At 38.1% G+C, this 23,359-nt stretch overlaps 1 protein-coding gene across 4 annotated transcripts in view; it reads right to left on the bottom strand.

The window, feature by feature from the left end:
* RFX1 (regulatory factor X1) overlaps positions 1–23,359 on the bottom strand; it is a 45,480-nt gene that overhangs the window by 17,530 nt on the left and 4,591 nt on the right. For 3 of the 4 annotated variants that reach the window (XM_081938836.1, XM_081938835.1, XM_081938837.1), the window contains 7 exons: positions 20,615–20,897; positions 12,717–12,826; positions 9,719–9,802; positions 9,190–9,282; positions 4,921–5,016; positions 2,698–2,792; positions 1,721–2,168 (listed from right to left, as the gene is read on the bottom strand). In XM_081938836.1, coding sequence (XP_081794962.1) covers positions 1,721–2,168; positions 2,698–2,792; positions 4,921–5,016; positions 9,190–9,282; positions 9,719–9,802; positions 12,717–12,826; positions 20,615–20,897 — 1,209 coding nt within the window. Of the gene's footprint in view, positions 1–1,720; positions 2,169–2,697; positions 2,793–4,920; positions 5,017–9,189; positions 9,283–9,718; positions 9,803–12,716; positions 12,827–20,614; positions 20,954–23,359 lie in introns of all 4 variants that reach the window. The other variant, XM_081938838.1, reaches the window with a different exon arrangement.

Here is a 23,359-nt window from a genome sequence, read left to right on the forward strand (position 1 = left end):
CAACAGGAATGCAATTCACAGGTCCTTCAAGTTGCCTCCCAAGCCTTTAACGTTTCCTTCTTCAACTCCCACCACTGCCCATCCCCATCCCCCTTTCTATCTTTTCAGCTGCCCTGCACTTCTACACCCTGCACTCCACCATTGCCAATTCTGACTAATCCCAAATAACGTTCTCAACATTGTTTCAGTTTCAGCTGAAATTTTTATTACTTTTATTTTGATTTGCTATCCACTCACTTCCAAAACAAACTTTTTATTTCCATCAAAATAACTCTTGCATTTTGCCTGCCTGTACAACTGTTCATTGCTCTTTTTGAGTATAATATATTTGCCTTTCTATGCATGTTGATAGATTTAAACATTTAATCAATTTCATTTCATTTGGGAAATCAATGTGAAGAGATTTATGAATTATAATAGTTCTAAAGAGAGGCAGAGAAAAGAGAAAATGCATTTTATATACTTATGGAGTATATATTTTATGGAGATTCTCAATCATCCAGGTCGTTGTTGTCCCAAAGGTTCTCCCCCCACCCCCCCAAAAAAGGCAACTGGACTTTCTTGAGGTTTTTTTCCCTTTGAAAGCATTTTGCTTCTCATCCAAGAAGCCTCTTCAGTTCTAACTGATGGAGAATGGAAGGTTATAGTCATTAGCACTAGAGAGCTATATGAATCCTTTCCCCAGCAGTTAGCTGGAATTGAAGAAGCTTCTTGGACGAGAAGTGAAATGTTTTCAAAACAAAAAAACAAGAAAGTCCAGTTACCTTTTGGACAGAAAAAAGTACTTTTGGAATACTTTTCAATTCTTATGTAATGAAAATTAGGCAAAAAACTAATTCTAACAATTAATTTATCATGTCCCCCTTGTGGCCTGAAAGAAAAATGCATGAAATCTGAGCTATAATCACAGACACAAAAATGTTATCCTTATTCTTATTGCGTCATCTTGCTTCCCCCAAGAATCCATTGGGAGATTATAAACAGATTCAGAATCTTTGGTTGTTGTAAGTAAAGTCTCCCAAAGGGAGACACCTTAAGTGAACTCCCAAAATGACCGCAGATCTGGGCAGCAGAAAAACTTAGCCACAGCAGCAGTACCTTCCATTACCTCCAAAAAGAAATTCACTGAGAATAACAGAAAAACAGAATCTCCTTCACCAGAAGAAATCTTATGAGAAATTGCCAGAGGGTTTAAATCAGCTAGAAAAGTTGTGGTTTTAGGTCATTTATTGGGGTTTTGTGGGAAAATTAACTTTGAGGAATAAAACATTTTCTTTGATTTTGAGGAAATATTTTTTTTTTAAAAAAGTATGCTACTAAAATCTCAGGTTAGTGAGAGATTGTAGGTAAACGTTTGGAGTATATTCAAAATGTATACTCAGTTAGCATAATGTGCTATCCATAACTTTGTCTGCTCATTTATTTATTCAACATGTATGGCCACACATCTCACCTGAAGGACTCTGGATAGCTTACTCTTTTGGGGAGCTGAGAGTGTAACCTAACAATAGCCAACACTCTTGCAGTTACATCTTTTCAGAGAGACTAGTAAAACAAGTACACTAAGCTGTCTTTTAGAGCAGTCTGCCCACAAAACATTGCTTTTCCAAAATATGGTCACAGAAAATCACCGCGTTAATAAGACTAGTTGCACTGGCAGCAAGAAAAGAAATGTCCAGTTCCTTTGAATCAACAAGCAAATATTTCAGTGGAAACTTACTGTTGCAGGCGAGGCACGGGTGGTGTGTGAATAGGACTGGCTTGAACTTCCCAGCATGTAACCTCCTTGAATCACATAGGTCCCTGTGCTGCTGCTGCTGCTGCTGCTGCTGCCACCAGTTCCTCCTCCTCCTCCTCCTCCTCCACCACCACCACCACCACCTCCTCCTCCAGTAGTGCTGCCACCACCAGCACCATTTCCTGCTGCTGCTGGTGCTCCTCCTCCCCCTCCTGCTGCTGCTGCTGCTGCTGCTGTACTGCTGCTTCCATTTGGATTGGCTATTATTTGTCCTCCAGAAACATACATAGGTACGGAGCCACTGCTGGCCACTGTTTGTGAGGTTGCTGGACTGGAGACCTGCGTTGGGGTGTTTTGGGATTCATAGTAATTTGCTCCAGTGTTCTGAGTATAGAGAGGGGCTTCTGTGTAAGGGTAAGTGTTGGAGCGTCTGAAATGGAAGAAACACAGTCAAATAAGCACATACACACAATAGGGGAAAACCAGCAACCTCGAGGAGAAAACTACACATATCCAGAATTGTATGACAGACACAGAGGAGGGAAGTTCAAGAAGCAGGAGATTTATTCTTTTAAAAGTTCCTGTAAAAATACCAATAATAGCATATCAGGCATCCTGTTCCTGCCGGGTTTTCTCTGGCATGTAAAGGGCACTCCTACTCCAGCCTATCAGATACAACTGGGGCACAATAACTGATGTTTAAGGTAGCATAAGATTCTTTCTTGAAATATTTTCAAGTTCCAGCCTTTGTTGGAATAGTGGTTATCTCTATGGTTCAGAAACAATATGGAATCCGCTGGTTCGGACACAATATGGAAACCTTTTGCCATTGTGTGAAAAACTAGAGCGTGCCATTATCCGGAGCAGCGGCTTTGTCAGCCTGAATCTGACCAATTAAATTATTAGGCTCAAGCTTCAGGATAGCATAAGCAGGATAAGCCTGACTTCTTTATACTCACATGGTACTTGCTGTGTAGCTGGCATCTCCTCCTTCCACATACTGAACCGGATTAGGATAGACATGCTGCACCGGAACCTGCTGAAGCTGCTGGACCTGAGCACACAAGCAGCAGGAAGGAAAGGGAAAGCAAACTGAGATTAAGAAGTAAGGCCGTGTTTACTGTCCCTCTCCCTTTCTCCCCCTTCCCCTCCCCACTCCTAGTAGACTTCCCTAAAGCACGCCTGGGCCACCAGAATCCTTTTTCTTCCACACAGGGGCATTGCTTTTATCCTGTATCTGACATTCAGTTATCATGGATTGATCTGATCAAAGGCTAATCCTCACCCCAGAATTTCTATGGAATAAGAATTCTCTGTGTAAGTGAAAGACACCGCAGGTCCTCTGGTTAGACAAAATAAGTTCAGCATTACAATCGTTAAGAAAGGAATGCAAGGCAAAGTACATTTTCCCACACACCAAAGCACAGAGCTATAGTAAAAAATGCAAGTACTCTTGGAAGTATTGCAACTACAATAACAATACACCATACAGTACAATTATTCAGAACTGTAGTTGACTGCAGTTGTTTGTACTAGGTTTACCCCTCCATCATGTGCAAAATGACTCTTTACAAAGATGTCCAGTGTTTTTTTTAAATTATCAGAAAATATTCTTTATGATTAATTAGTATTTCAGTATTCCTCTTTCGTAGACTGAACCTTGTTCACAAACCCAGGTTGAAATCCTGATTAGCTATTAAAACTTATATTTTAAGTTCCATGTCCACCAAAATGAACTTTGTTTAAAGAGTTTATATGTGTCCCATAAATAGCAACAGTACTTTGACATATACTGTGTCATAATGATTTACAGCACTCTTTAAGTGATTTACAGTCAGCATATTGCCCCCAACGATCTGGGTTCTCATTTTACCGACCTTGGAAGGATTGAAGGCTGAGTCAACCTTGAGCTGGTAAGAATCGAACAGCTGGCAGTGGGCAGATTCAGCCTAAAATACTGCACTCTAACCACTGCGTCAGTGGCTTATAGTGGCTTAATGGTAGTTTCACATAAAAGATGTGAAAGCTGGAAATGAATAAATTAGGAAAACCTCTAGGGCTTTCTCCCCTTTCCCTAGGCCATCACATTTCTAACAATTCTATCTCACACACACCTTAAGATTCCTATATTTACCCCTTATTTATGTAAAGCAAAATTAACTCTAAGTCTAAAGAGGTCCAAGAATTTCAACTCCTCTGGCAGGGTATGGGGGAAGGAAAATTGCTGTTTGACCACCACCAATGATTACGACAAGATTCCTTTGGAGGCACAGAGAAGGGAATGATGTTAGTTTGCTCTGTTTTCTGTTACTTAGGAAGTGGTGTGCACAGGGCTTGCTATTCTTGGATCTCGGTTATTGCCCTTTGCTGGACCTACTTTAAGCGCTGTAGCTGCTGTTCCAAACACTAGCACCTGAGGGACTCTCTGAATCTTGACTCTCTGGTCAGGGCTGGAGTGATGAGAGGAGAGGAATGGTAGCTGCTCTATCACCACCTTCTGTTGTGGCAAGAGGAGTGGCTGAGGAAGCATGCGGACCAGCTCCACCCACTGCTCCGAGGCAGAATCTAGTGAGTGCATGTAGTGGAGCCTGTGCTCCGGGCCAGGTAAACAGCAGCTGGTCAGCTGGGGTGCACTGCTGCTGCTGCTGCTGTTGCATTCTAGGGAGAGGTTTTGCTGTACTCCTTGTTGCTCCTGCTGCTGCTCCTGCTGACTGCTCTTAGAAGGACCACTGTCTGCATTCTAGACAATAAACAGAAAGACTAAAGCAATCAGAGCTAAAGGAAAAAAGAAACAAGAATGTCAAGGTTGAGACTGAGGACAGAAGGTCCCAGTACTCTGGCTATTCTATATTCTATCAAACAAAGGGGATCTTTTGGAAACTATCACCGCTCTGGGTCTGTTTCCACTTCACTATTTGGGCAAGTAGAGTGGTCAGTGGCAGAAATCTCTGGATGGCTACAAGCCACATCCACAAGAGGAAGATGGAGTAGACTAATCCTGGATCAGGACTATCAGGATCACTTGAACGAAATAAAGGGAGTATTTTTGCAGGAGGATCAAAGACATGGCTTTAACATTTCTGACATCAGTTACCTAGCTCAGAGGGCAGAAAGCCTCCGTGGCTACAGGATACAAGAAACGGAAACGCAGGCCAACCCAAGAGAAGAAGACAAACACTTACCTCTTGGGTAACATGAACCTGCTGGAGCCCTTGCACTGCCAGTTGTTGCACTGTACCTGCTTTGGGAGTTGTGGGAGTTGTCTGCACAACAGATCTCTGTGGAATGAAATACACCGGAGTCCGTTAGTGTACTTTGGGATCTAGTTTGGCCTAATGGCTTAGGCATCTGGCTAGAAACTGGGAAACCATTAATTCTACTCTTGCTTAGACATGAAGCCAGTTGGATAACCTTGGGTCAGTCCCGCTCTCTCAACCTTAGGAAGGAGGAAAGGGCAAATCAATTCTCAAAAACTTTGGCAAGAAAACTGCAGGGACTAGCCCAGGCAGTCACCAGGAATCAAAAACTGGCTCTAGTACGTGTGCACATATGCATGCGCATACCCATATACGGGCAGCTACCAAGGCCTAGAATGATTCATTAGATTTTCCATGAATGTCCTTTTTCTAATCTAGTGATAGGGCACTCTACAACAGTCCCTCTCACTTGTTCAGGAAGCAGAGTTAGATTCTAATGTGCTTCCTTTGGGAGAAACTAATCCCCCCCCCCTCCCCGGTACTAGACTAGCAATGCAGAAGAAAGCTTGAAAGAAGCACATTTTAAAAAAGTAAGAGTAAAGTCAAAGATATAGCCGAGAAATTGCTCAAATATATTGGGGCCCCAGTAATTTGTTTGCAAGTTCCTCTGTGTGTGAATGTCTGGGTGGGTTCAAATATCCTGCTTCCGGTGTAGAAAAAGGACCTTCGTGAAAACTTTAAATGAATCATTTTTCTACAGTAAAACCAAGTCATTCTACAGTGGGAATAAACATCTTGGAGGTGGATTTACATCTGGCTTTTGCTCAGAACAGTTCTCTGCGCTGCTAAATCACAGAAGATCATGTAACAATCCTACAGATGTCTGTTGAAAGTGGATAAAATGATTGCTTTTCTAGTGGAATGAATTGTTCTTCCCTGTGGGGCAGGATTATTCTGAATCTCTTATGCTTATTTGGTGCAAACTTGATTCACCAGACTGCAGTCAAGATGAAATATTACAAAGTCACTAGGAAACTGTCAGAGACTCTGAACTCCTTCTCAGCTAGAGCGTGATAACTCCATTTGATGTAGTTTGTGCCAATGTTCCTCTAGCTGGGTTTTGTAGCTAGGAAAGAAGGAAGTCCCATTAGAAGACAAAACTGACCTTGGGAATAAAGGTTGGGCTTAGGCACTGAGGAATGGATGATAAAGTATTCTTTCTTGACCAACAATGAACCTATTTCTAGGGCAATTATGAATGCCCTCCCCATGCTAAGTGTTTAATGGCTACTTTGTGCATGGGCTTGAATAGTGTTCATATTAGGGCTGGAAAAACTAGCTGGATCTTCCATGACAGATTCTGGTAGATAATAAATAGTATTGTCAATGAGTCTTTCCTTCGGAATTTCTTCGTGTGAAGATGGACATCTTCATCATTGGTATCAGGACTGAGGAGTGTGCTTTGGTTTGAATAATAGAATAAAGGAGTTGGAAGGGACCTTGGAGGTCTTCTAGTCCAACCCCCTGCTCAGGCAGGAAACCCTATACCATTTCAGACAACTTGTTGTCCAATCTCTTCTTAAAAACTTCCACTGTTGGAGCATTCACAACTTCTGGAGGCAAATTGTTCTAACTGTCAGGAAATTACTCCTTACGGTAGTTCTAGGTTGCTTCTCTCCTTGATTAGTTTTCATCCATTGCTTCTTGTTCTGCCTTCAGGTGCTTTGAAGAATAGCTTGACCCCATCTTCTTTGTGGCAATCCTGGAGATATCATGTCACTACTAGTCCTTTCATTAAATTAGACATACCCAATTCCAGCAACTGTTCTTCATTTGTTTTAGCCTCCAGCCCCCTAAGAATCTTTGTTGCTCTTCTCTGCACACTTTCTATAGTCTCAACATCGTTTTCACAATGGGGCAACCAAAACTGAATGCAGTATTCCAAGTGTGGCCTTACCAAGGCATTATAAAGTGGTATTAACACTTCACGTGATCTTGATTCTATCCCTCTGTTGATGCAGCCTAGAACTGTGTTGGCTTTTTTGGCAGCTGCAACACACTGCTGGCTCATATTTAAGTGATTGTCCACTGGGACTCCAAGATCCCTCACACAGTTACTACTATGACACCAGTCGGTGGAGATAGCTTGATTATACTCCATCTCTGAAATCTTTTGGTAAAAAGTTGAAGACTTGAGCGGTAGAGGCTGATGTTGAAGAGATTCCCTTTCTTAGGCTGTCTTCAGAAAACCTGGCGTGTGAGTACATATACATATATAAGAATGTGCAACTTCTTTGGAATTATAGGTAGTCCTTGACTTACAACCATTCATTTAACAACTATTTGAAGTTATGATGACATGGAAAAAAGTAAGTTGCAATCAGTCTTTTTACTTATGGCCATTGCAACATCCTTGTAGTCACATGATCAAAATGTGGGTGCTTGACCACCGGCATATATTTACAATGGTTGCAGCATCCCAGGGCCACTTGCGACTTTCCAGGGGGCTTCCAATTAGCAAAGTCAATAAAGAACCTGGATTCACTTAATGACTGCATGGTTCGCTTAACAACCACAATGATCCACTTAACAAGAAATGTAGCAATATAGATAATAAAATCAGGTGCGGCTTACTTAACAGTCACATCACTTAGCAACAGGCATTCTGGTTCCAATTGTAGCTGTAAGTCAAGGGTTACCTTTAATAGTTGTGTTATTAAATTCTAGGATGGCAAGTTAATTCCGTTTAGTCTCCAGGTCTATAAGCTGTAAGCAGCTGGGATCTGTCTCAATGGTGCTTTTTCAAAAGCATTGTCAAAAGTATTATTTTTTTAAGAAAGAAGAAGACAACGTTTCACTTCTCATCCAAGAAGCTTCCTCAATTGTGACCGGAAGCAAAACATTTTCCTTCTTCCTCCTCAAAAAACAGTCTAGTTGCCTTTTGAAAAAGTACCTTTGAAGAATCTTCATTCAGCTGGGATCTGGGAAATTAAATCCTCTATCCTAATCCTAGGTTAGTAGGCTGTCTGAGGTCAACAGGATCCATGACTGGGATGTTGAGAAGTTGACTAAGTTTGAATAGTAAGACAGAAGATATTGATCTGTTTTCTATTCCTGCCCATAATGAAAACTGAAACCTAAATCTCAAATTTACACTAACTTACTGAATTTCCTTTTATGAGGTTTAGAATAAAATGGGTTTCAGATAGGAAAAGCCTGATTATTAACCACTTAAAAAACAATGGAGAGGGGTTAGGAAAGTAACTAAGGAACCACATTCAGCAAAATTGTATTTACCTAGCATACAAAACTTAAAAAATAGCAAACAAAACATCGTTCCACTCAGCAGCGGGACATCATCCACCGGGATTCACATGAAGCTATCCAAGTTCTGTTCCGGTTGCCTGGTTAATAGATCTTTAGTCTTGAATTTGTTCCCTGTGCTTTTCATTGCAGCTCTGAAACACTTTGATTTCAATTCCAAAATGGTGCTTCAGGTATTCCTGGGCATATCGATGATACAAATGCAGTATCTGTCTTCAATTTTCTAAGGCAGCCATGCTTTTCTTTGTATCTTTCTCCCTTTTGATAACAGACAACTGCTTTAAAGTTGTATGTTTTGGATAAGGTGTTACATTCTCCATCCCATGAACTCAGAAGTACTTTTTTGGAATTACATGGAAAAATACACCTTCTATTCAATTCATAAGGCAGTCTTTCTGCTTGAATCTATCCTATTCTGTCTGATCTCAGATCACAGAATGGAACAGACAGAAAAATTAAACAGTACAAATTCTTTATATATACTTTAAAAACACTTCATGCAATCAAAGTCTGCAACTCCCATTTTACTGTCCATCAATTGTAGGTAAAAAAAGAACTTATTTTTCATACTAAAAGGACTGTAATCATGCTGTTCATTTGGTTATATTTCCTTAGAGACTATTTGATTTTTAAGTGGCCAACACCTGTTGATTTTTCCCACAGTTAACAGTATTGCTGAGATGATAAAACTATGTACTTGTTTTTGGTCTAATTAACAGTGAGATGGAAACTTAACAGGACTAACTAGGTAAAGCAACTAAAAACAGGCAGGGAAAGGGAAAGACAGAATTGGAAGACAGATGTGAAGATAAGCAACACAAAAAGGCAGTGAAGGTCAAACTGCAATTTCTTTGGTGCATAGCATACAGGACATCTATCTACTGTATATGTTTCACAAAACCTGAAAAATCTGAGTATCTGATCACTCACCTCAGGTGAAGAGTGGACTTGTTGCACACCATGTACAGTCAAAGCTATTGATCCTCCTTTGCTAGTTTGTGGTGTATTCTGTACCACGAGTCGCTGAAACAATTGGCATTAAAAAGGCCTGATTATCTTTAGAAGAACTATGATATAGGTTGAGCAAATCATTAAGAAGCAAGACCAACTGGTAAGTCGCTATGTTCGCTGGGTCAAGCTACCTAATCACATACATTCAGTAGGTTAATCAAATACACTAATTAATATGCATTTTGTAGACTGTGAAAAGGGTTTCATTATTTAGGGATCTTCACGAAGCAATTAATGACATTTCTTGCAATAAACATATTAGCTTGAGCTAGTACTGTAATGCAGCTACATCTCATACCTGAAATAGAATGATAAACACAGCACATTTTTACAGCAATATATGAAGCATTTGAATATTGTCCAGCAGGCAGGTTGCTGGACAAAAAGAGAATGCTTCAACACATTTCCAACTGTTTGTAGTAGCATCAGTGAAAGAAATGAGACTCACCTGTGGGGGTACTTGCACACTTGTAAGCTGCAGAGGAGATACTGTTCCAGGTTTTGTTTGTACACTGGCTTGAACCAGCAACCTCTGCAAATAAGAGAACAGGATTAAAAAAAGACAACTTTTGGCCTTAATCACTTTCACTATTTTTCTTACTCAGAAATTTTTAAGTTTATTATATAGTAAAGCCAATATAGTTACTTCTCAACTTATGACTACAACTAAGCTCAAAATTTATGTTGCTTAGTTGAAACAGTTGTTAAGTGAGTCTGTCCCATTTTATGATCTTTCTTGCCACAGTTGTTAAGTTAGTAACACAGTTGTTAAGTGAATCTGGCTTCTCCATTGATTTTGCTTGTCAGCAGTTTGCAAAAGCTGATAACATGGCCCCGGGACTCTGCAACCATCATAAATATGAACCAGTTGCCAAGCATCCGAACTTCAATCATACGAAATGCTGCAATGGTCGTGTGAACAATGATCATGAGTCACTTTTTTCAGTGCTGTTTACTTTTTTCAGTGATTTGAACAATCACTAAACGAATGGTTGTAAGTTGGGGACTACCTGTAAAATATTGGTATTTGTTATGTCAAAGTACTGAGGCAATCTGAGTGAAAACCCATTGTTCTCAGCAGCACAAGTAAAAGCATTTCAGAAAAAGAATGCCACTTTCAATTTGAGATCATAATTCCCTTGACACTTATATTACAATTAAGAACAAAATACAAAACACTTAGGCAGAGGCAGAGGTGCAGGAGGAGGAATTCATAATAAATCGGATTAGAGAATTTAGCACAGGCAGAATCTCTTTCAAGGGCCATTTGAAATCTACCCTGCAATAGTGCATGTAGTAAAGAGGGTCTTTTTCTCAGTGACCACATCATCTGCACTGAACAGAGTAACCATGTTTTCTATTTCCAACACTTTGCCTAATAAGATGTGGATAGAGGAAAGCTGGAACTGATGGAGGCTCCCTGTGAGCAATCTGCAAAATTCTCTGCAGACAAAGTCATGGAGTTATTTTGATTTAGACTTGAATTTGGGGGCAAATCATCTGAAGCTAACCTTGTCAGTTTCATATAGATCCTTTTCAGCTTGATGATGTGGAATGAATGTGCCGATAGCTAGGGGGCCACCATGTTTATGCTTACTCCTTGCGCCACCCAGTAGAATTAGTGTCAGATTGGGATTGGTTCCATGGCTAATTGGTTATTGATGCTTCTTTAAGTATAATACATGTCCTATTATCTTACATGGACTTTTGTAAGATCTTTGCTGAAAAAAGGCCTTCCTTGATCCAAAAGCTCTCATTAATTAGAAACTAGATTTTACAAGTGCATTCTAAGGCAAAATGTTTGAGAAACCAGTAGCTGTGTGTGTATGTGTGTGTGTGTGTGTAGACAGACAGATACACACGCGCGCACACACACACACTTCAAATATATATTTTAATTGGAATTTTGTTCAAATATGTATTGAACTATTCTGGTCATTTTAGCTTAAGATCTACATCAGAAGATGATGCAGCCAGGCGCAAATGTGAAATGGTTGCTAAGCAACCAAACTGATTACATGATGGGGGGGATGTTGTCATGATTGGAATTACTTTATAGGATATAAAGGGCCCTTTCCAAGGCCATTGTAACCTTGGCCCTTCATTAATGAATGGTTAAGTCAAGGACTACCTGTGTGCTATTTGCCATCTACGTGTAATTGCTAGGGAGATTATCTCAAGTTCTGTACTGTCCTTGGTATGCTATTGACGCCCAGTTCTATTTTCTCTTATTTTTCTGATTCCAAAAAATTAAACAGTACATTTGTATGTTACTTACTTTTGATATTCAATAAGATGAGAGAACAATTAAAACTACAGAATAATAGAAGTGTCTTTCCAATAGCTGCCCCTACCTTGTGTAATACCCTCCCACCAACTCTTTTAGCTTTCCAGAAGGCCATTAAGATTTGACTATTTAACCGAGCACTGGAGTACAGTAATGGCAGTCTATAGATGACTCTTGGGGCATCCCAAGGAATGACTGAGGTGGCTGGGGTGGGGTTGGTTTTTAGTTTGTGTTTTTGTTATTTATTGGTTTTTATGGTTTGTAGTTTATTGTTCTGAAGCACCCAGAGTTGTGCTGCAAATTGGGCAGCCATACATATTTTTTAAATAAGTAAATAACATAGAATTGCTGTTGGTAGGAAAAATCTGGACTCTGGAATTTAAGTGAGGCTTCTTCCAGTTAGAGTTGTACAGCAATAGAAGGAGCATGATCACAAATTACAGTTAGTGAGCCAAAGATGACCCTTGCTCCATAGGCTGCCTTTAGCAACAGTTATCTGCCTTGGTTACAACTTGTCTTGCTTGACAAATGCAATGAGCTGTATGCAAGCCAGTACAACTACTACAGAATACAAAGGGTAAGTTATTGTCAGTGAAAAACATAGATATTATATGATACTCACACTAGCTACTACGTAGTTGCATTCCAACATAATCCAATACATTGATATTGACTTTTAAAGCCATTAATTGATTGGCGGTGTAACTATTTACATATCTCTCTCCAACAATAAACCTACTTAGATTAGCAGGAGGGATCTTACTGATCTTTTGAAGATTTTCTTGTCAGTAAAAGGCTGACAATTCTCCTGCATGACTCCCAAGACATGGACCATACTCCCTAGGGAAATACTTTCGGCTGTCACTCCCTCAGCGGTCAGGTTTTCAATTGTTATTTCAGTGATTAATCCTCATATCAACTGTATTATTGTTACTGTAGCTCATATTTTGTATTTTTATCATCTTAAACCACCTTGATTATTAAGGAAGCAAAAAGCTGCGAGAGAAACAAACAGACCATCTCCTATTCTTAGCTACTTTGGAGACCAGCTTTCTTTTACTGTTATGAATTGTATCTGGAAACCTGAGTCAGACTTCCTCTGATTGCTTTAGTGCATCAATGTCACATTAGTAGCAAGACTCTCCGTTGAGCCACATACCTGCTGAGTGCCCTGGACTTGCTGAACCACCTGAGTCGGCACTCCTGACTGTGTAGCTGTGGACCCTGGACTGGACTCTGAAACTGTGTCGCTGGGCCTCATGGAGCCTTCTATTGAAAGGCAGAAATATATATATATATATATTAGACAAACGTCCCCAAGAAAATCCCAATTTTGCAATTACACCTCAAAAAAGCCAGGCCGGCTTGTTGGAAAAGCCAACTTTTTAGGGCGCGTCGGAAGGACCGGAGGTCGGGGATTATGCGAAGCTAACATGGGTCTAGGACAGTGTTTCTCAAACTTGGCGACTTTAAGTCCTGTGGACTTCAACTCCCAGAATTCCCCAGCCAGCTATGGAATTCTGGGAGTTGAAGTCCACAGGACTTAAAGTCGCCAAGTTTGAGAAACACTGGTCTAGGACAACTCGCTGCACAGTCAACTTGAAATAGGATGTGCCATGGGACAAGAGTGGCACTAATATCAAAGAAATGGTGGAATAGAATCATTAAAGGAAGGAAGCAAAAGGACAGAAAAATGAACTATGAATGATGAAAAATTAAAATTAAATTGAATTATTTAATTGCCCCATCGCAATTGTCCCACCACAAGTTGGCCATGGCAAGCTATCCTGCAGCAAGTTGGCCGTGATGAGCTGGTGTCATGAGTTGGCAGCAGCGAGTTGGCCGCACAGAGTTGTCCCATTCCATGCTGACACTGCTCTTCTTTAGAAGCAGCACTGCTGCGAGAAATTGAGTTACTTGTAAAGGCAGAGTGACTCTTCTTTTGAAGTAGAACAAGAAGAGATTAAACTGATATCACTTGGGAAGGCTTTAATTTGGGTTAGGGGTGGTCTTCGAAAAGGGTTACTTCAACTCATATGAAGAACGGTTGCAGGAACTGGGTATGTCTAGTTTAATAGAAAGAAGGACTAGGGGAGAGATGATAGCAGTGTTCCAATATCTCAGGGGTTGCCACAAAGAAGAGGGAGTCAAACTATTCTCCAAAGCACCTGAGGGTAGAACAAGAAGCAATGGGTGGAAACTAATCAAGGAGAGAAGCAACTTAGAACTGAGGAGAAATTTCCTGACAGAACAATTAATCAGTGGAACAGAAGTTGCCTCCAGAAGTTGTGAATGCCCCAACACTGGAAGTCTTTAAGAAGATGTTGGATAGCCATTTGTCTGGAACGGTATAGGGTTTCCTGCCTAGGCAGGGGGTTGGACGAGAAGGCCTCCAAGGTCCCTTCCAACGTTGCTATTGTATTCTTAACTCTATAATTTTATAACTACATATGTACAGTATGAACTACTGTTTATCCAGAGTTTTGGGACTAAATATTAATATTTTATTTTATGATGTTATATATTTATTTGTATCTCATATTTATTATTTCTATAAATAACTCAAGATGGTGAACATATCCAACACATCTTCCTCCGCCTATTTTTCACCCAGGTGGCTTTCATTGACAGTTCATATTGACAATTAAATTACACAGAGCAGCCAGCTTCTGAGAACAAATCATATTATTCAAATGTAGCAATTTATTTTCTTCACAAGAATAATGTAATGTCTAAGAATGTTTTCAGACTATGATTGTCTTAGGCTACAAATGCACAGTTCTTATTGAGAAAAGTCGATATGAGATCTCTCCAGCATGTTTCTGCTGGAAGCTGTTATAATTCCCAGCAGTCTGTCATTTCTCTTTGTAATGGTAATAAAGCAATCCATATATATTTACCCCAAAATGAGGATAACTTCCCCCACTACATCCTTCATCACATAGTCTCATATTTTAAAGTTGTGCAATATTTGTAGTGATAAAGCAAATGCCTCTCCTCTCTTTATTTTAGGAGCTCCTTCAAAGTTTTATTGTATATTTTATTTATTAGATCTAAATAAAAAGAATCAGTCTAAAAGGACCCTAGGCAATATATAGGATCCCATTAGATAAAAATGCCAAATCCAATCTGAAAATCTGGCTGACTGTACAAAAAACTATGATCAATAATGATTAATAGAAAAAAAACCAGGCTACTGTTCCATAAACAATTAATCTTCAAAGCCTCCCCCCCAACCCAAAAAGTCAGGATTTCACAAGCCTCTGGAAGTCACAGGATTGGGATCATCAACATCCTTCATTAGCCTATATCATGGGAGGGAAGATGCCCTCCAACTCTGCCCCAGAATGGAGGAGACTTTCAGCAGGCACTCTCTGGCCATCTGGACTGGGTGGGCAGAACCTATCTGGGAAAGTTGAATCTCCTAGACATCTCTTTGATTGAATACAATTTAAGTAAGCCATTTAGTACAACAATGCTAATAGTAACAACCCAAGCCTTGCGTAATTACTCTTACACCAGCAAAGTTCTATATTTTTTTATATTCATTTTTTGTGGTTTTTGTTTATTTGCCAGATGTTTCCTTTCTATATCCATCCCTGGAAGCATGTGTTTTTCTAAAGGCAAGCAGAAATATAGCTGTCTCTGGTACAGCAAGTGTACTTCTCTCTATGCATCTGCAATTACATCAGGATATTGAGTTTCCAGCATTCATCTACCCTCAATGATGTTACTGTCATAAAAAAATGTTCTCTATTTTCTGAAGATGCTACCTTTCATTTTCTTCTGGATTTTGAGATATAATCCAAAGCAGTGCATACATTTCTTTTCCAAAAGCAAGGCTAGGACATATGGTTCAAAGAACTACTATGACAATCAAGAAGCTTTCTATGCTGAGAGCAGACTCTTCTGCTTTGAACAACTTCTATGCTATAAGTCTGTTGGCCACAATGGGCTTGCGAGAGAACAAAGACAGCGGGTAATTTGTAAAGGATCTATCTCTGATATAGGCCAAGAGGTACTAAGCAGAAATCCCTTCAGAAGTACTTACGATCAAAAGGCATTGCATAAAGGCAATCATAATACATGATGAAGCTCCTGAAAGGTTTCAGCTCTAACTGCTCTTTTCCTTGAAAATAAAACAGGCAAGCCTTTTTTAAACTGGAACCTTGGCCCAAGTAATCCCCATTTGTTCCTACTAAAGCTTCCAGGCAGATTGATTTCGAATAAACATTCGCATCAGAGTAGGTACGTTCTCTGTTCTTCTCAGGATTGGGTGGCGGATGCCGGCTGTTCACCCGATTGTAATCGCAAAGGAGCAGTTCACATTTCATGGGTGTCTCATTTGACATGCTCAACAGGAGGGGAGAAAGGGCAGAGGAAGTCACACTGGGCCATCTGCACGGGGCTTCTGGATGTATTTGTTGTTATTATAAAATACAATTTATTATGTAGGATTTCAAGACTGTTCCCTTGAAGTTCTCTTGCAATGTGAAGAATGATCAGCATAATCAATATTATTGTGCAAACGGATGACTTGAGAATTGCTGAACTTCTCAGGGGCAGACCAGTTCCTTTCAATTCGCTAAAAGAATTAACAACTAGGGTAGAAATTCCCACAATGTCATACTGACCCTCTCTGACATGAAAATCTAGATAGGAAATTAAACTTAATGAAAAATAATCAAACACGTTACTTGCAAATAAGAGTTATTGGAGATATGAAAGCAAATAGATGGAAGAAGAGTCAGAAATATGTTACAAATATGAGAAACAATAAATCTATGTTTACATATGAGTTTGTTTCCTTTTATGCACTGATTTCTCAGAAGCGTCAACTTAGCACATCACTTCCAGACATCAATGCTTTTGTAATATAACAGTCATTGAAATGCCTACCTTGCCAAATCATTTCATCATTTATTATCAGGCAACTGTGGGAAAGGCAATCACAGCAATATAATCACCTGAGCCAAAACTGTGCTTGCAGATGCATTAAGTTCAATTCCACCAAAAGAAAGGGAAACTGAGAGTGAGGGCATTTAACTTTAGAATGGGCCAGAAAAGATATTACCACAAAGGCCATTTTCTTGGCCCGTCTGAATGTATTTTGTTACAAGGGCAAAATAGCAAACAATAGATCAATAAATTTTGTACACACTGATTTAAAAAATATATCAATAACCATTTAATAAAACATATGAACAACTCAGTTGGCTTATCTACGGTGTCTTTTAAAATTGTATTTATAATTGTCTTTCACTTTTTGCAGTGCAGCTGAAAATCAGCTGCTGCTTCTACTTGCTGGGTGGAAAATTAGCGTAATTCAAAATCATCTGTATCTCAATATGAACCTTTACTGTTTCTGATTTTTGCCAAGGCACATATGAAAATAGAATTCAGCATACATTGAAAACAAACTGTTAAACTGAAGGAAGGCTGATTTATAAGAACGGAATAAATTCCAATAAACTAAATCTATATACTACCAAAACTCTTGTCGTCATTAACTGGGTGAAATAGTGCATCATAGGGCAGCAATTTTTGAACAAAATACCACCAAATGGGATAACTTACAGAATCTTCCAAAATCTGTAGCAATGATTCTCTATAGCAATATCCACTGGCTGCTGGTAGGGAAGGCAAAGGGCAGGACAAGGGCAAGGGAGATTTCAATGCTTCCTGCCAGATTCCCACAAGCAAACTCAATGGGGAAGCCGGCAGGAGGTCAGAAGCCTTGCCTGCTCCCACTGTTTATTTTGTTCCCCTGATATTGTGTTTCTTTGTTTAGGTAAGGAAGTATCAACAGGGCACGGGGTTGTCTAACATCTAATAAAATGCGGAAGAGAGAAGTGTTCTGCATTGCAAAGAAAAAAGTCACTGTTGCAGGATAGTTAATCTGTAACCTATGAATTAAAAGCATTCTCTAAGTCCCTATTCTCTGATCCTCTAGACCCCACCCCAATCATACTATCAAACATTGTGGCACGTTGAGAGGATTTCTCGTTATTTAGTATGATTCTGCTGCAATATTATATTATTTCAAATAGCCTGCTCATTTATCCCAGAAATATCTGCTATGAGAGGAGCAACAATCTGCAATCCCACTTCCTCAAGACACAGTCCTCACTTATTGGCTTCAGAAAAGGTGCTTTATGGCCTCATAAGGCACTTCCGATTGTTGCAAAGTGTCACTCCAGCCACCCGCATGGTCACATGACTGCGATCTGGTTGCTAGACAATTCAGGAAGTCAATAGGGAAGCCAGCAGGGAAGGATACAAGCACAAGGGATACAAGGGAGCTGAAATCCTTTGGCAGCTATAGGATGAAGCATCCCACATATGGATTTCCACTCTGTGAAATGAGGGGAGGTAAAATCCTTCAGAGGAGTGAGTGCAGGAACATTTCAGAGCAAAAGGGCTCCGAGATGAAAAATCCTTAACCATGGCCAGCGTTGGCCAGGGAGACACTAGTACAATATGCTCTTTGCACAAAACTCAAATAACTTTGCACCAAAAATTACTGGGCAGATTTTTTTTTAAAGTCCTGCCTTTGTAGTTTTTATAAGTAACTCAAAGCATTGAAAGTCTCTAATACTCCTTCCCCCTATTTTTCCTACAGCAACAATTCTGTGAAGTGAGTTGGGCTGAGGGAGAGAATGACTGGGCCAAGGTCACCCAGCTGGCTTCATCTCTAAGGCGGGACTAGCTCTTGCCTAGTTTCTAAGCTTGGTGCCTTAACTAGATCAACCTGGCTCTTTTTTCCAACCTTTTCCCCATTCTTCTCTAATTTTCCAATCCTCTCTAATCTGTGCAATCTATAGCAAAAGCAAAGCGTAGAAAATGCACACAATACATGGTAGTCATTTAAGCAGCTTAAATATAAATTTATATTGTGACAAAATCCAAATGAAACTAAATATTGTCATGTAAATGTAAAAGAAATATGTCAGGAAGCTTCTCTCATCATGATTTTATAAACATGTCTATATTCATTATTACTTTATTATTTTTATCAAATACATTATAGCCATTCACTCCACTAGATTCGGGACAGCTTACAACACTGAAGCATATAATTAAAAACGTGAAACAAAGTATAACAGCCTGGACTAAAGACAATTATAATAATGCGTATGAAATATTTGGCAACAGTGCCAAAATGTTATGCCATTGCTATCTTTTGTTTTGTTTTGTTTTTTTAACTTTCTAGTCCTGCCTGCAGCCCTGGAAGTCTCTGGTGATCTCTCAGTCAAGTATTAAGCCTAAACCAAAACCTGCTGTGGCATCTTCCTCTTCAGTCAGACAGATGTTGAACTCTTCTTAGACTATTTTCAGTTGTTATTAATGTAAACAGAAGAGTTAAGCAATCCACTATATTTAATTTCCAACTGGCCCGGAATCTCACCCTTGCAGATCCGTGCAGGGCTGCGATGCAGAGTTCATGTCATATCTTATAAACTTCGTACATTGATTAATATTCTTGGGCTATTATTGAAAATATATAGGATCTATCTATCATAAAAATCTGATTAGTGAAAGAAAGGTTCTGCTGCATACCACACAGGGGGAAGGTTCTATTCTCATCATCATACCTAAGTTCTAAATGCAAATCTTCATTGTTGATGCAAGACCCAGAATGAATTTGCTGAGACTATTCTGTATTTGCTAATTCCCTACTCAAAATTTATTTGTAACTGCAAAATCAACACCAAGAGAGTTTTTATGGTCATTCATGATGTGCAGAGAAGTGAAAAATATAGTCACTCGACACAGACATTCCCAGATGTTTCAGCATTTACTAATTCAGGGTTTGTGATAACTGTATAAAATATAACTACTTCAATGAGAAATGTATAATTCAAAAGAGATGGGCATTAACCTGTTCACAATAGCTGATAGAGAATTAGAAAATATATTTAAAGAAAAGTTAAATGTTGGGTCTGGCAATGCTCAATGGGTGCTTCAACTGACTTTTGCAAACCAAAATTAAATCACTTATCTCACCTGAGCTTTTAATCATGAATTTCAGTACTGTATATTTAAAACTGTTTACCCTATATATTTGTACATATATATTTCATTAGAACAATTTTAAAATATAGTAGTAAATTTAAAAGTCCCTTCGGGGAGAGGGGGCGGTCTAGAAATCTAAATAAATAAATAAATAAATAAATAAATAAATAAATAAATAATAAATAAATAAATAAATAAATAAATAAATAAATAAATAAATAAATAAATAAATAAATAATAAATAAATAAATAAATTAATTAATTAATAAATAAATAATAATAAATAAATAATAATAAATAAATAATAATAAATAAATAAATAATAAATAAATAATAATAAATAAATAAATAAATAAATAAATAAATAAATAAATAAATAAATAAATAAATAATAAATAAATAAATAAATAAAAAATAATAAATAAATAAATAAATAAATAAATAAATAAATAAATAAATAAATAAATAAATAAATAAATAAATAAATAAATAAATAAATAAATAAATAAATAAATAAATAGACTTCATTTGGGATTGATGAGATTAACCAAATTATTATTTGAAATTCACCATACTCTTCTAGTAAAGACAGACGAAGAAGCTATGAAATGCAAATCATACAAATTAAGGAAAATTAACTGGTGAAATGTTCAAATTATAAATATATTCAGTTATGTAGATGTGCAATGGGATCTTCAATTATTATGATCTTTGAGGGGAATATTTCACAAATAGATTTCAAGGCAGATTAAGGGATTCTGTTCTTGAAACAAAGGGAAATATTTCCTAAAAGCTGCCCAGGAAGGACATTGCCAGCTACTATTGTCAGTATACCCTAACTGGTTGAATCAGAACTATTTGATATTTGGGCTGATTATTCATCACTTGATTGTCTTTACAGAAATGGCACTGATAATGGCTTTCATAAGCTCCCCTACGTGAAGGCTATAAATAAATAAAGTGCATTTCATCTCTCCAAATGATGGCTCTCATTTTTTTTCTGGCAATTTCCCCACTTTCCTTCACCCCTTAAACACTTACCAGAAACAGTCACTACAATGTACTGCTGTGGCGCAGGCGTTGGTGTCTGTTGTCCAGTGGGTGGAGCCTGCGTCTGAGAAGTTGGGATTTCTGTAACATACTGTTTAGGGGTTGACTGCTGCTGTTGCTGCTGGGCACCTTGCAATTCTGCCACATACTGTTGTTGAGTTGCTGCTGCCACCACCACTGGTGTTGTTGTGTTTGCTGTTGCTGCTGGCTGTTGCTGAGACTGTTGCGGTTGTTGTGATTGTTGTTGGGCTGCCTGTAATTCGGTAACATAAGCCTGTGTTGCCATGCCAACAGTGGGGAAAATGATAATAAATAAGGCTTTTTTGCTTCCTTTCGTTGAAGAGAAAAAGAAAAACAAATAGAACAAAAAAGAAAAGAAAAATAATTAATCAATTATAAAGCATTTTACAGACAGAAAGAACTCCCTACAGTTCTATTCACTGGGTGATAACTTAATAACTCACCATGTTTAAAATCTAATTGAAAACAATTATCAAAATGAATAGCAGCAGGAACATCAATTGGTGCATGTGAAATATTAGTCTAGAAAATTAACAATGCAGAACATTAAATATAATTTGCATGACTACTTAAATCATATTTTTCAGAATTCTTTTATGAAACACAAACCTGCTCACAATCTCAGAAATTCAGCTTGCTTACAATGCCCCTTACAGCTAGTTAGGATAAGGAATAGAGAACCGAGTATGAACTTTCAGACAGAAAGTATGCTACAACTTGCAAGATTCAGAGTAAATTGTTTACTATTTGTCACATTCTGCTCCCAGTGTTTCTGGTCAAATAAGTGCATAATAATGTGTCTTTGCCAATTTTGTAAACTTCCATAGTATTTTGTATACCTGTTTTTAAAGAAATTCAGCAAGCCTCTATGGACGATATAAAATCTATTTGATTTTATATGCAGACAAACAACATTAATGATAAATCCCAAAAGTGACTACTGTAATCACAACCTAGTATTAGGGGTAGTCAAATGCTTTGAAATAACCTTTTTTATTGTTTAAAGCTAAAAGAATAATGGAGAGAAAACTGCAAAAAACCTCAACAGCAATGTTCAGTATATCCTTATGTTACGCAGTTAGGCGGTGTAAAGGTGCTTCATACATGAAGGAGCAATTACAGTAGTCCTTGACTTACAACCACAATTGGGATTTTTAAATTCATCATTGTAGTTAAGTGAGTCATCACATCAGCATATCCAATTTTATGACCTTTTTGCAACTGTAGTTAAGTAAATCACCACAGTTGCTAAAGAATATTTTACAATCTATCTGGAATTATTATTTTCGCATAAGGCTGTTTTTCTCAGACAGCCAAACAATATGATTAGTGTATAATCATTCTTTTGAATAACAGAGCTTAACTCTTTGTCAGGAAAATCAGGAGCTGCCTTACTGAAGCACGCTGGTAATTGCATATAGTCCTGCACTATATATTTTTGAATGTATCATTTGAGGTCTCAGAAAGGAAAACTTTTTTCTGACACTTTACAAAGACTATAAAAACCTCTTTTAACCAAATAAGCATTATAAATTATTTCAAGTTAAAATGGCCAAAGACTTAAAAATACAATACTAAAGCATAAAAACTATAGGAAGCATCAGGCCACGGACAACACGGCTGCATTCCAAAGATTCCAATACGCTTGCTCATTCTTTTTGGTGCAAGTCGAACTTGAAAACAACTTGCTTTTTTTAGAACCTTAAGAATTCAGACTTGATCCAAATTGGGATCACATATTTATATGTCTTTTACTGACATAGAGGAATGTTATCTTTATAAATCTGGTTCTTACCTAATAGCTAGTTTCAGAGGTTTATTGACACAATTGGTTGGGTTGATACCTTGCACTGCTCATTAACCATGATCTATACATTAAAATGGCCAATTCACATGATACGCCAAGTCAAAACCAAGTGTAATCATAGTTTAACATAGCTCAATGTGTGTTGCCATTCTATTGTTATTTTTCACTAGTGCATTTGCATAAAGAACTTAACAATTAATTAATGGAATAAGATGCCTCCCCGAGTTATGGTGATCCATTTCTGGAGAAGACTGGATAGCCATTCATCAGGATGAAATAAGTTCTCCTATTCTGGGCAGGAGGTTGGACTAGAAAACCTCTGAGGTCCTTTCAAATCCTGTGATTTTATCATTCTAAATCTGCTGGAATGTAATCCAGCACAGAAAGACCACTACTAATGGCACATTTACTGAATAAAAGGATAGTGTCCCTTTATGGATAAACATTTATCTACATCCCAGGATGTAAACTCTCAAATTAACAACTGAGCTAACAAGTGCTCTTAATAGTGGAGTAGAGTTCAAAATTTGTTACCCGCACTTGCTAAATATTGAAAAGGAGGTTCATATAAAGATTTCTCATGTCTATCCTTGTATGTTTATCTTTTCCCCAAAAAAAATTAAAATTATTTTATGCAATTATTTAGAGAGAATCCATAAAAATTAAAAAGGAAAAGGCCTGTTTATATTGTAAAAGAATGACATTTCCTAGGCATTGTACATTCTTATCCCAACAGCTGCCTAAAGTGCCACAATTCTGTTTACAGGATATGCTCTCATGAATCTGAAAACTTCTCTAAAAGTTAATAGCTGTATACTGTACATCCAAACTCAACTATTCAATAATACAATTCTGAAATATTTTAAACCTCAACATTAACTCAAGAGCAGTATATTATGCTACCCAGG

This window comes from Natrix helvetica, assembly GCF_964273705.1.
Source record: "Natrix helvetica genome assembly, chromosome: 1".
Classification (NCBI taxonomy): domain Eukaryota; kingdom Metazoa; phylum Chordata; class Lepidosauria; order Squamata; family Natricidae; genus Natrix; species Natrix helvetica.